Here is a 14078-nt window from a genome sequence, read left to right on the forward strand (position 1 = left end):
GTGGGAGAGGCACAGGTCCCATCTGCTTCAAAATGGGGTGAGGGGCGTGGCTCACAGTGTGAGGTGACAAGAGCCCTTGTCTTCATGCAGTTTAAGCTGGAAACAGCCTGCAGCCAAGATGCTGCCGGCAACTGCTGGTGGGGAGGGCGGGGAGAGGAGGCGGCAAGCAGGGATTGGGCAGCAAATCAGGATTGATGGGTCGGCAGGAGGGGGCCCCAGAGATGGCCCCGAGCTTGAAGGGGGCAAGATGGCGGCACACCTCCTATGCCCTATGGCCCAGCATCCTGGACCACCAGGCTCTACCCTCTGTAGTGCTCAGGAATATGAGGGTTGCCCTTAGTTTAGACCTTGGGGGAAGGGCAAGGGACAGGGAGGGGAAGGGTAGGAAGGCCATTTTCTCCTGGGACCACGCCTTCACCAGGGTCTTCCTGGACCTCTGTGTGAAGTGATGGCATTTCTGTCTCCAGGTCCTCGCAACCTCCAGACGCCCTATGTTGGCACCCCTTACCATGAGAGACGTTGGATCTTTAATTGGCTGTCACCGTCTCAGTGGAAAGAGGATGGTGGTGGAGAACTAGCTTCTCAATGCAAGCCTCCCCCTGCCCCCTGCCCCCAGCCCCCAGTGCAGTCAGTCATCTTAAGAGGCCTACACCATAAACGATGTGCTTCTGTGCTGTGATGTGAAAGAATCGCAGTGCAGGCTATACAAACTTCTTGCACCTCTCCTCTCAGTGCATCCCAAGCATCCCAAGACAGGGAGCACCATCAGAAAGAACCAAAGACACCAGCAGGCTTAACTGACACGGGTTTGTAGACTCTGAATGCTCCCTGGGAAAATGAAAACACAGAGGTACTTTTCTCTTGTTTATTACAGAACAAAGGAAAAAAACACACTTGCTTGAAACAGATGCCAGATTTCAAATGCAGAGGCAAAATACCAGGTGGCAATTAAAATGTCATTACACAGAGTCTGGACACTGACAAAAGTTTACAGGACAGTGGGTGTGGGTTTCCTGTAACAGACACTTAAACATACGTGATGATAACTGCAAGTAGAAAACATCAGTGACAAAACCCAAATCAACTATTCATGTTTACAGACTCATTTTCCCCCCAGACCACAGAGCCTTACATCAGAACAAATACTGAAAGGGCTTAAATCAGGAGCATCTTGCCTCCACCCTGCAAGGTGCCCGTTAGAGTAGTGCAAACTGTCTGGGTGATAACGGGTAGAACCCTCAGAGATGCCCAGCTCACAAACTCTCTCTTTGCTTCTCTCGAATCTCCAGAACTCTCTACCTCCTGGCAAATAATTCCTCTGCAGGCTACTTAATGATAAAACGGCTTGTGCTGTAACAGGCTCATCAGGAAAGAGCTAGAAGACGCTGCAAGGTTTGCAAAAGACATTAAGAATCACACTGGGCAATAGAAGTTTTAGTGGAAATGGAAATAGATGGCCAAGTGAGTTTCTATTTGGCATTTGTCAGTTTGCACAACACCTCTTGGTCACATCCACCACTGCATCAAAAGCGTAAGCAACTCAGCCACCTGGTTTGATAAGGTATGGCTGGAGTGAACAACACAGTCTGCGTATTTGAACAATGTAGAATACACACGGACAATGACATAATAAACACAACTCTGCTGAAACGAAAGCCATTGTCTTAATTACAAACTCACAAAACGCAGTATAAACACTTCTGTCATGAACGTTTAGGAAAACCATGTACAAAATTTTCAGATATGTACAGGTAGCTTGAAAAAAATCACCAGATTTCCATTTTGTCACAGGTAGAGAGAGGGATGGGTGTGGGCTTCCGCCCCTCAAATTGTAATGAGGCAATAAGCATGTGGCTGTGTGGGGCCAGTGGTAAATTTGCTATGGACTCACACCACTCCCCAGGGTGATGGCCACGTGGAGGTTTCTAGGGTATTTAAAGCTTGTCAGCATTCTTGGGGACATCACCTGCACTCTGGGCCTCAGTACCCTCATCAGTAGCCTGGTCTTCTACAGTGCTACTGATCAGCCTCAGGTTGCCCATCCAGTCTTCATCTGGGCTCTCGGTGGAATCCATGAGAGCGTCGATGAAATCCACTCCAGAACATTCAGGGAGTGAAATAAGATCGTCCAGTGGGGACTGAGATGACAACTCAGAGGGGTTCCCTGTTCTATCACAGGGACTGGCCTGGGACTGGCCGGCAGCCACAATGGAGGTGGCAGCAGCAGCAGCCACAGAGCTTGGTGGCTCAATGGCCTGGATGGGACTCTCAGGCCCGAAGCTGACCATACCCTGCTGGAGGGACTTGGTGGCATGTGGTGTGGGCACGGGGCCCTGCACCGGGCTCTGTTTGCCCAGCTGGCTGAAGCTGGGTTTGGTGGGGTCAGCACCCACCTGCCGGCTAGGTCTGCCTTCTGGGGCCACCTGACTAGGGGACACAACTGCCTGCTGCAAGGGAAACACTGGGGCTTCCAGGGAGGTTGTCACAAGGGTCTTGGTAAAGATGGCGCGGGTATCATAATACTGCTGCATGCCATGAGCTGCTTGGCTCGGGGGTGGCTCCCCCAAGACTGGGGTGTGCAGGGATGTTGCTGTCACCACCCAGGAAGTGCTGTGGAGCACAGTGGACATTCCTGATATATGGGGCTGTCTGAGCTGGTGAGGACCCAGGGCCTGGCTGCCCTGGGGGCTGGGACAGAATCTAGGCAGGGGCACTCCTGCAGGAGCAGCATTGGGCATCCCCATGTGATGGTAGATGGAGCCAAGGCTGCCCGGGGGGTTGTGGCCCAATTGTGAAGGTGTGGGAAACTGGGGGCTGAAGTTGAAAATCCCCTGCTGCCTGCAGGGGGTTGGTGAGAACATGCGCATGGTCTCCTGGCTCTGCTGCCTGATGGGTGAGGCCATTCCTGAACTCAGACTGCTATGAAGGAGCCCATCTCTGGGTGGTATCATGCGCTGGCTGGGTAGGGAGCTTGCCTTGGTCCGGCTACACTTGGAGATGACTTGACCTTGGATGGCTACCAAAAGAGAAAAGTGGGGGTCAGTTCCAAAGGTGTCTTCCACTTGGGCTGCAGTGGCCAGCAGGCAGCCACTGGCCCAGCACTGATCTCTCACCTCCTGCCCTTGGCTCCTATTGAGCATCCTCCTCTCCCCTTGTTCCTCTACCCTCAGCCTGGACTGCAGTTCTTGGGGAAAGTCCTCCTAGACCCCCCTGGGGTCTGTGCTCATAGCTCCCCTCCACCCAAAAGTAAATCACATTGGACTGAAAATGCCCATAGATTTTAAGCTCCAAGAATGGGGTCTGGGTCTGCTTTTATAAACCCCATACAATCCATACACAGGCCTGGTACCACCCACCCCCTGAAGGATGTCCACCTCTTGACACTGGCCTGGAACTTGTCTGCCTGGTCCCTGCAGCTAAGGCACACCTGACATGCCACTCCAGCCTGAACAGGTGGGGGCATTCAGCTGGTATCAGGCCCGAAGGAAAAGGGGGTTTTGCAAGAGAATGGAGGAGTGATGGTGCTATGGTGCCGCCAGGCTACAATGAAGATGCTGAACACCCGTTGGAAGGCAAACAGCCTCCTCCGAGCCCTGGGTAAGAATACCCGTCCTGGCCCAATGTCACTACTGGCTGGAGACGAGTGGTTAACACGTCTCCCGGGCTAGTTTGGCAGAGATCACTTGTAGTGTTTGGCTAACATCTGTATCTTCAGCCAATCAATGTTGATTACATGGTTGAGTCAATCTCTTCAATCAAACAGTGATTTCAGAGTCATTAAGACTGAGCCTTCAATTGGGACTCTACTTACGCTTTCCACGTGACAGATCCAACCAGGGTGCCATGGAAGTGCCTCACAGACCTACTCTCTTTTCATCAATGCTTTCCAGAATCATCTCAGTAACGGTTTATGCTGGAGGGAATTCTCCCCCAACCTCACACAGTCTCCACCGCTCACCCCTTTGAGAACATGGACTTTTAACTGTTTACCTTGAAATTGACTCATCCGTTGGGTGATACGTGAACTGCGCTGTTCAGGGGTCATTGCCATAAGACCTGATCTCTGCTTCTCTCGCTAAGTAGAAGATGAAAAAAGAAGTGTTAGATTCGGGCTACCAAGTTGTTCTAGCCTTGGCGTCACTGTGTGGGGACTCAGGACGTGGCTTTGGTGTAGCAGAAAGCATGACTGAACACATCAACACACACTCGCATGCATGCCCCACCCTTCCAAGCAAAACTCCACGGGTATGGATACAAGTAGGATTCGGCACCTGAGTTAAAAACCAATTGCGGCAGCATAGGATGGGGCAGAGACACAGAGCTAAACAGCAAGAGCACGGAGAAAAAAGGTTTAGGCATTCTCGATGTCCTTCTGCTCAGGATGGGGCAGCAGTGAGATGCAGTCACCAAAGGAGCAAATGTGACATTAGGCTGCATTAACAGAAGCAGAGTATGTAGAAGGAGGGAGGTGACAGTCCTACACTCCTCTGCCTTGGCCAGACCATGTCTGCAGTGCTGACAAGAGTTTGGGCAAGCCACTCTCAGGGAGACCCAAACTGGCCGCACTCAGAGGATACTAAGCAATGGGTCTTGGGCTCCCAAGCACGTGGGCAAAGAATGGCTGAACCAACTGGGGATGTCAGGGGTGAGGCAGAGCAGCCTCTGGGCTATGTGGTGGTGGGTGCCTGGGCTGTCATGGGGAAAAGGGCCAAGGCTCGTTCTGGGTGGTCCCAGCATGAAGAGCAGTGGTGATCACTTGGTCAGATGGATGCATTGCTCAACACTCGGAGGAGTCACTCATTCCCAGCTTCCCTTCGCTTTCCTGATGGGCTGCAGCATGGGTGATGGGAACGGGCTTCCGATCTCCATCTCCAAGCTGGGTGGGCACAGAGAGAAGCCAAGCTTCAGGGCTGCAGTCCCAGCCCCAAGTACGGAAGCGCCTAGAGAGGCCTGCCACCAAAGAGCCAGCTGAGGGCCTGCAGAAGGCATAACTTGCCCCAAGACCCGCAGCTCTTTGGTGCCAAGCTGTGGCTGGGCCCTGGGTATGACTTGCAGTCCATTGCTCACTCACTGCTATTTCTCTCCCCTTTTCTGCTCCTCCATGTGCCAACATCCAAGGCAGCCCCATCAGGGAGCACATCTCCCTGAGTTTACTTCGGAACTGTGTCCACCACACCCCAGCAGACACCAGAAGACTTGACCAGACAACACAGGCTGCCCGAGTGGCCTGCTTCTCCACTCTTGGATGGCTGGCATGGGAAGGGATTGAGGCAGAGGGCCGGCGCTTGGGAGAGTGCCTGGCTCCCAGGTCTGGCGGCAGTTCCCGGCCTCAGTTCCTGCCAAGCCAGAGAACGAACACAAACACGTGGTAGTGGGCGGACTACACGGCGAGTGATTTCAGCATCCTGCCCTTAGCTTGCTTCCTGTCCAAGCTCTTGCCTCCCTTCCCCTGGGGCGGCCCTCTTCCTGCTAAAGCATGCCGTTGGCGGGGGGGGGGGAGGGCGGGGGCAGGACCCGAGGATCATAGGGGTCGTAAGAACGCCAAGGCCATGCCGCTGGGAAGTGGGGGAGATGGGGGGTTGGGGGTACTGGGCTCTGCCTGAGATGCTTAGGGTAGGCAGGCATTTCTGAAGGCAGCTCTCACCTCTGGTCTGCCCAGTCACCCTCCTACTGCACCAGGAGACCTGGGCCGAAGATCTATGGCCCCAGCTTACTGATGTGACAGCTGAGGCTCACAGAGGGTCAGTGACATGCTCCAGGCAATATGGCTGGCTAAATGCAGTGTCTCCTAACTGCAGGTCCAGTGCTTCCATCTCTCTAGCATGCTGCTTCCAGGACTGGTTCCTGGGCCCTCTGTCTACACCAGCTCTAATTCTGTCTATACCAACTCTAACTCCATCCCCACTGAATGCTCCATTAGGTTCACCAAATAACACAGTTGTATAGGGTGGGAGAGGGGCAGGTGGTGGCTACAGAGGGCGACGCAAGAAAAAGCAGGGAATGATGATGATGGGCCCAAGAGTCCAAAGGGAGGGAGATAGAGAGGAAGACACCCCCAGGGCCTGGGAAACCAGAGTGAAGGCGAGGCTGGGGCAGGGGTCAGAGTGGAGGAAGTGGGTAGTGTCTGCCAGATGACAGAAAATGCTTCTTGAAGGGTCCAGGGTTATAGGGACAGCGGGATGTTGGCCAGCGTTCATCCAAGGAAGCAGAACAATCCAGAACATCCAGAATTGAAGGCAAAGTCTGGTGGGGGCCACAGAAACTCCAAGTCCAGACAGAAGGGCTGATGCTGGCCATCCTGGGGTGTTGCTGTCAGGCAGAAAGCTCTTCATGCCACTGGGGCATGGGGGGACACCGCCAGCCCACTGCTCCCCGCCCGGCCCCCACCCCTGGGCAGAGCAGTCAGAGCTTCTCTCCAGGCCCCCAGGAGGCGGCTTCCTTTGTTTGCAGACAGAGGCCCCATCCTTTGTTCTCAGCCAGTGCGCTCCGAAGATAAGCCCCAAGAAAACAGTTGTTGCTTTTTGACACTGACAATTAGGATCATTGGAACATGGAGAAAACAGGAAATGACAAATGTTTTCAGTGACCCGGAGGAAGTGATGGCTGAAAGTGGCTGCTTAGTGACGGACACTCTGAAGGATGGTTACCGAGGAGCTCAGCCAAGCACTGCTTTTCCTAGGACTGCAGGTGGTTGTCATGGCACTCGGGATTGCTGTATAGGTGACATCAAGGGGGCAGTGGCAGGTGGGCCCTCTGGGAGCCTAGGTGTGCTTCCCCATGTTGTCCCTGGAAGGAAGGAAGTCTCCCAAAGGACGTGGGCCCAGGCTCCTCCTTCCATCCGGCCAAGGGCCACCCTCAGAGAGGCCTCAGCCAGAATGGTGATCCAGGAAGTCCTGGAACTGCTTTTCTAGGCTTCATACTAAGGCCAATGAAGCTCTGGGGCTCACTTGAGGTGTAGCGCTCCATCCGAGTCTGCTAGGCATAGGTGGGAGAGACAGGCACAAGGCTGGCCCGAACCCCCCACTGCCTCCCAACAAAGCGAAACCCAACACATAGCTACCCAGGAGGCCAGGCCGCCCTTCGGGCCTCAGCCTTCAGCCACCACGAGTGGGGGTCTCTTGTGAGCCCCTGAGCAAGCACCTGATGAACCCTCTCTCCACTGCAGCCCATGAATGGTTTCATGACAGATTCAACCCCTTCATAAGGCCCACAGACACGTTAATTGGATGGGGATGGGACAGAGGCAGAGGGTTGGCAAGACTCCCACATGGATACCCACACTGGCTTCCTGGGCTTCAGGCAGATCCAGCCTGAAATTACTTGGCCCATGATCCTCAGGAGGAGTGTGTTCTGACTGGGAAGGGCTTCCAAACAAATAGCTCTGACAGATGAGGGATGGAGTCTAGGGAGGGAAGTGGGGAAGGGAGAGAAAGGGAGAGGGAGGGAGGGAAGGGACAAAGTGGGGGCTGGTGAAGGAGGGGTGGAGGAGGAGAAAAAAGGGCTGTGTGTGGGGGGGTTTCTTTTTCCAGCATTGGGGCTCTCCTGCCTCTTCCCCAGCAGATGTGCCCCTGAGAGCCATGCACAGAGCAGCCTGCAGGTAGCAGAAGACACGCAGCTCTGTGTTAGAGGCTCAAAGGTTAAGGAGCTCCAGCGTGTGGGCTGCTTTGTTCAATACTCCACTACGAAAAGTACCTTCTTTGGTAGCTTTTGGAAGCCAAATTTGGAAAGGGCTCACCAACACTTCTGACTTTTCCTTTGGAATGTCAAGAAGACATCATTCTGCACGGAGATCTGAGTTCTAGGGGCTCCCACAACACCCCTGGAGGGGGACTTCTCAGACCTGTGGGCCATGAAGATGCTTCCACCCAAAGCCCTGTTTGAAGGGCATGAATGCTCTCAGGCTGACACTGTCCTCAGGTGTCCTTCAGACACAACATGGGATGCCCACAGTGAATGCAGGCCAGCTTCACAATGTCCTAACTCTCCCCCCTAACTCTTGGAGCCCGTGACTCAGTTTCTTTGGAGTGCCTCCAGATGTGAGTGCTGAGGGAACCTCAGAAGCCAAGGCCAAGGCAGGGCATACCTGCCGTTTCTGAAGGCCTCGGCTCCGTGTCCTTCCCTGCCCGGTGGGGGGGATGGGGAGGGCAGCCTCACTGACTCTGTGGTCCCCAAAACAAACTGCTGGATCCCGGGTGGGTAAAGAGGGTTTACCTGGCAGCCCACTGAGCCCCCGTGCCAGTCAGTTGACAAACACATCTTGTGGGTCTACCACGGGACCCAGTGGGTCTACCATGGGTGGAGTTCTGTCCCAGTCCTGGGGTGGTACTGTGTGTGTCTACTCTCAGGAAGCTCACCATGGAGGGAGAAACCAAGTAAACCAATCAAAGGAAATCACAACCAAGTGAAGGGACGGGGAGGGGAGGCACAGCAGAAACCTGGGCTCAGGGCTTGGGCCCGAGGGTCCATGGGAACATGCGGGTGCTAAGACAGGAGAAAGCTGAGGGTCTTTCTTTGCCCCTGGGGGCCCCTGGAGCAGGAGTCAGGGACCTCCCCTCGGTGATGGCACTGTCCTTGGGTTGGGTCCAATCTGAAGCTGCCATTGGTAACTTCACAAAAATCACTGCTGTTGAAAATGACTGCCAGAGAGCTGGAGTTTGCCTTTTCTTCTCTCTACTTTCTGCCTTTGCAGTTGACTTCTGACTCCAGGCATCTCTCCCGGAAGGGCCAGGCTTCCATGCTGTGAGTGATCTGGCGGCAGAGGAAACAAATGTCTTTGCAGCTTGCCTCTCTTCTCCCCCGGAGGCGGGGGCCTGCGTTCTCTGTGTCACAGAAAGTCTGGCCTTCCTGAGTCTGGGCCGAGCTGTAGGTCCTGTGCCTCCAAGCTTCCCCACTCCCCCCCAAGGCAGGCCCAACTTCCATAGCTTAATAGTGAGGATCTGAGGGCCAAGATTCTTTCCCGCCCTCCACTGCTGAGTGGAAGGGTTGGTTTTGCAGAGAGATAACATGCTGGGGAAAAGAGTTCTCAACATCAGCTCACTTGGATCTGTTGTTCTTTGCCTTTTGGGGACATGGAACACCAGGGTGGAACCCAGAGACATCCTAAGTGGACGATGTCCCCATTTGTTTTTTGCTAATTCTCTTTCCTTGGCAGTCTTGTGCTGGACAAGCCGAAGAGCACTGTGACTCTGACATTACATAGGAGAAGGGTTAAAAAGAGAGAGAGAAATCTATAGCCCTTGAATGGAAAGCACTGCTTGTTCCGGCGGGCCGAGGTCTGTGGGATGGGAGAACAGGGCAATGCGGATAGAAGCAGCATTTCCATTAGAGGCCAGAATCCCAGAGGTCATTTCAGCTAGATGAGCATCCTCTGATCACTCTCTCTCAGCAAATGCTCTTTTCTCTACTTTCCTCTGCAGAGAGGGCTGACGTCCTGCACACACTGATACGTTATGCACCAGAACAACAAGTTCATGAGCCAAACAAGTCTCTGCAATGTCTTCTCGGACACCATCTTGCTGTCATGACCGCTAATGCAACTCCTTAGGATGAGTCAAGCCATTTTTTCCAGAATCTGGAGGACGATGCAAACTCACAGGCCTCTTGGCCAGGTCTGGCTTGTCTTTCTTCTGCCTGCCCTCCTCGAGTGGGGCCATCTGACTTCCCACTTTGTGAGGTGCACACAAATCCCAGTTGGGGTCAAAGAACACCTCGGGGTGTGGAGCCCACAGCAGACGGCTGGAGAGGCAGCTCCCAAGTGCCTGCCAGCTACGGAGTAGGCAGGCACAAGGTTGGAGGGGGGAGATTTGTAGGTCCAAATGTGCAGGCCCTGTCCTCCTCCAGTTCACAGTCTGGTCACAGGGACAGACAGGCAGGGAAGGAACTGGGGTGTTGGATGGCCAACAGCAGGGAGGGATTAACTGTCCCTGGGGCGGTGCCCACTTAGTTTCCCTCTGCTGACTTGGGTGGTCTCTCTGCCAAAGACTGACTGGGATGCAGCAGAGAAAGCTCTGGACATCTCTCCTAGGTGCACAGAGCTTTACGGGCTAGGTTGTCACCTCCTCTGTCCCTCCAACAGCACCGTGCGGCAGGCGGGCAGGCTGAGCAGGGGACTGTGCCCAGTTGACAGATGAGGGAAGCGAGGCCGAGGGGAGAGACTTACCGACAGCATCGCAGCTAGGCAGTAGTGGAGCGGGCACCTGCCTCCAGGCCTTCGGATCCCAGCCGCCCCAGGGCGCTGCCTCTGAGGTACTGTACGAGGAGGTGACTCGGGCCAGCTCATGAGCAAAGGAGCTGCTGGGCAGGAAGGACTCACTCCCCAGGGCCTGGCAGGATGGGGGCTGTCGCCCGAGGCTGACCTGGGGGGGCCTGGCTTCCCCAAGCTTGCAGGCTCTGTCTACATGAGTCTACAACAACCATTGAAGAGTCTGTCAGCAGCGTGGCCACGACTTGCCTCTGACTACCACTGTCACTGCCCTGACCGCCTAGAAGGGGGTCATCTGGGGCTTTGATTAGACACACCAACTAGCCTGGGTCAACCAAACCCAGCAGCTCTGCGCTCTTAATTGTCTTGGGTCACAGACTCCTCTCAGAAGTCTCTTAAAAGCTACAGTCTCTCTCCACAGAAAAAGCACTTATGCTGATGTCTCTCCCTTCCCAGTCCACCAACATTTTACATATAATTTCAGGGGTTTTCTGGACCACTTACTACCCATCCATGGGTCTCAGTTAAGGAGACTGCCTCCATCACTCACTGTCTGGTTGGAAATGGGCTAGGTCAGATAGTCGGTTCATCAACAATGCCCAATCCCAATCCGTCCCCATGCTCTCCCCCCGAACAGAGCACACCATTCTACACTGGTCTGTAGGTACATGTGTGTACATGTGTTGAGTAATGTGCACACCCAGGCAGGAATCTCCCAGCAGTCCTGAGTTGCAGCCCTGAGGCACTTCACCCTGCCGGGGCCCCAAGGATTAGGGACTTTCATGTGGGTGGCACCTCATGATGTTTTAGAAGACAGGGATTTCATCTGAATTGAACATCTGACCCCATTCTTTCAGCCAAAAGCCATTAAAACCCTCACACTTGATATCCATGTCAGAGGAAGCCTCAAGACTCCACAGAGGTGCTGAGGGAACCCTGACCTCCTGCTGAGCACCTGGCCACGGGGTGCCCGACGACCAGGGGGAGCCTATCCTGAGGAGAAGCTCTTTGTATGTGAAGCAGCCTCTTCATTTGCATGCTTTTCATATCTGAGCTTCGAGTGATCACCCGTGTCTTATCAAACATCCCAATAGACAGGGAAATATTTATCTCCCGATCCTCAGCTAAAGAGATGGAGTCAACTCAGTAAACATGACTAAGCACCTACAGTGGGCAATTCTCTGTGATGGATGACAAGACACGAGATGTTTGGATGCCTCATCTGAATTGAATTAATGGTAAAAACTGCCACCACTGAACTGATCAAGCATTTGCTATGTACCAGGCACTAAGCCAAGTGCTTTTGATCCTCAGTCTCACTCAACCCTTGAAACAGCTGTATGTGAGGCAGGAACGATTACTGTCCTTATTTTACATTGAGGACACAGAGGCCCAGAAAGGTTAACGAAGTTGCCCAAAGTCACACAGCTAGTAAGTAGCAGAGGAGGATGCAAACACAGGTTTGCCTGGTTCTCAAGTCTACATGGAGTTTGGCATGGTGCATGCATGTGTGTGTGTGTGTGATTAGCTTGTCATATGGAAAACAAGTCTGAAAAGTAGACACTGTTCAAATGTGCCATTAAGAGAAGTACAGGCCAGGTTTTACAAGGGGGCCCTGTAAATTAGGCTCAGATGGTAAAGAATCCACCTGCAATGTGGGAGACCTGGGTTTGATCCCTGGGTTGGGAAGATCTCCTGGAGGAAGGCATGGCAACTCACTCCAATATTCTTGCCTGGAGAATCCCCATGGCAGAGGAGACTGGTGGGCTACAGTCCATGGGGTCACAAAGAGTCAGAAATGACTGAGTGACTAAGCACACACACAAAGATGGGATTAGGAAGAAAACTGAACTATTTTGAGAGTTTTAGAGATGACATTCCTCTCCCCAAAGAAATACAAAACCAAAAAACCACATGGAACATGCTTAGCAACTGAACTCAGTACATGTGGGAGAGAAAATGCCTTTGCCATTCTGACGATATACCCACCACGAACGGCCCGGCACCCCTCTGCTTGGGTGGGTGCATCAGTGCAGAGCCGATCTCACTGACCACCTGCAACTTTGCTAAGTCAAGCTCCAATTTGTCCTTGAACCAAGGTCACCTGGGACATGAACAGAAACATCACTCTCTACAATGGACTATTCTTTGTGCCTGCATACTGAGCACCTTGGTAATTTAAAACACTGTTTTATAGCCATGGAGGGGTTTTTGCAATTCTGATATGCAACTATTCCTAGAGGTCTCATTCCTTGCCCACCAGATGATGACACAGTCGGAAAGCAATGAGCGGGGTTTATTTGTAGGGAAACTGAAGGTTTTGCTCAGGAGTCCCCGGTAACTTCATGTGACTGGTAGGATATTAGTGACGGGTCAAGAAGCAAGACCTCTCATCAGTTGGTACATACGCTCCCAGCGCCTTGGTAGTTCATCAGGCAGAAAAAAACCTGCCGATGGCACATGGAAATTACCATCAGCAGAAGATGCCCCAGCAGTGTGGGCAGTTCTGTTTCAACAGCAGTTTGGAACGGGCCAGCAGCCACCCATTCACATGGAGCAGAATGGGAGCAGGCACTTGGCAGATCAATGGCATCCTTGGTTAAAAAAAGAAAGATATAAACTAGATGAGATTCAGTCGAAACTCTGACAAGGAGCTTTGTAGCTGATGTTCATGCATCTTCTCTGATTTATTTACTTTGGCAAAGAAACCTCTGTCCCACACCCTGTTAGCAGGGGGCCCAGGTTCTAAAGAAAAGGTGGTAGGGATGTTTCAACTCCTAGAGATTTCCACATATAAGGTAAACCCATCTCTCTCTTAGGAATCACTGAAAATCTCAGAAAGCAGGTCAGTCCATAACTGGTGGACAATGATTACTACCTCTTGGATTGGCTGGTTCCATGTGATTCCAAATTTCAGAGAATCAGACCCTGGGATGAATAGAGTCTGATGCTGGTGCCCAGTTTCACAGAGCTCACACCCACTCCCATGCTACAGAACACGATAGAGAACCTGCTGGAAAAAGGTTGTCTCTAGGTCTCTCCAATGGCTTGCAGATACTTACAGCCCCAAGCACATCCTGTAAGCTCTGTTATTAGGGTTCTTTGTTCCTGGGCCTCCCATCTTCTTGGCAGCCAGGTCTCCCACCCCATTGTGTCCTGTACTCTAACCTCCAGTCATACCCATCTCCTCGGAGCTCCCCAGACAGGCTGCCACGTGCGTTCAGCCCTCTGTGCTCATGGTCCTTAGGGGTCCTGCATGTCTTTGGAGAGCCACTCTGAGAATTCTGCCTCTCCTTTGGAGAAGGAAATGGCAACCCACTCCGGTAATCTTGCCTGGAGAATCCCCATGGACAAGGAGCCTGGTGGACTACAGTTCATGGGGTCGCACGAAGTCAGACAGGACTGAGCAACTAACACTTTTTGGTCCAGTGCCTATGGCTGAACACCTCTGACTGACTGAACATCCTTGTTGTGCCAAGTTTTAATCAAGATTAAATCCCTCTGGTGCCCAGACAGTGCCTGACATAGGCAAAGGGTTCAACAAATATTTGGAAAATCCAAACAACTTGACTCTCTTATGAGTTTGGCATGATGTCCCAGGCACTTGGGAAATGATAATCTGGTGAAGGCTGTGCTAGCTTATTTTTGGGAAGATCATTAATGATAAACTGAGCCTTGACTCTCATTTTAAGCACATCAACTCATCCCTTTTCAATGCTGTTGGGTTAAATAAAACCCATCAGCAGAACAGAAAACATAATCACATTGTGGAAATTACATCTGTTAACATATTTATTGGACTAACTGTGCACATACACATGTATTTGAGCCTGTCCTTAGTTTAAAAGACAAGGAAGTGGAGACAGGTTTACCCAGG

The 14078-nt window shown here is 52.6% G+C and overlaps 1 protein-coding gene across 5 annotated transcripts in view; it reads right to left on the reverse strand.

Moving 5' to 3' along the window:
* Window positions 1-898: 898 nt before the first annotated feature.
* MAMLD1 (mastermind like domain containing 1) overlaps window positions 899-14078 on the reverse strand; it is a 108688-nt gene continuing 95508 nt past the window's right edge. For 2 of the 5 annotated variants that reach the window (XM_065916379.1, XM_065916378.1), the window contains 2 exons: window positions 3991-4075; window positions 899-3007 (listed from right to left, as the gene is read on the reverse strand). In XM_065916379.1, the coding sequence (XP_065772451.1) occupies window positions 1935-3007; window positions 3991-4075 (1158 nt within the window). In that variant the 3' untranslated portion in view covers window positions 899-1934. Of the gene's footprint in view, window positions 3017-3990; window positions 4076-10159; window positions 10404-14078 lie in introns of all 5 variants that reach the window. The other 3 variants (XM_065916380.1, XM_065916382.1, XM_065916377.1) reach the window with 3 other exon arrangements.

The sequence above is a fragment of the Muntiacus reevesi genome, chromosome X (assembly GCF_963930625.1).
Source record: "Muntiacus reevesi chromosome X, mMunRee1.1, whole genome shotgun sequence".
Classification (NCBI taxonomy): domain Eukaryota; kingdom Metazoa; phylum Chordata; class Mammalia; order Artiodactyla; family Cervidae; genus Muntiacus; species Muntiacus reevesi.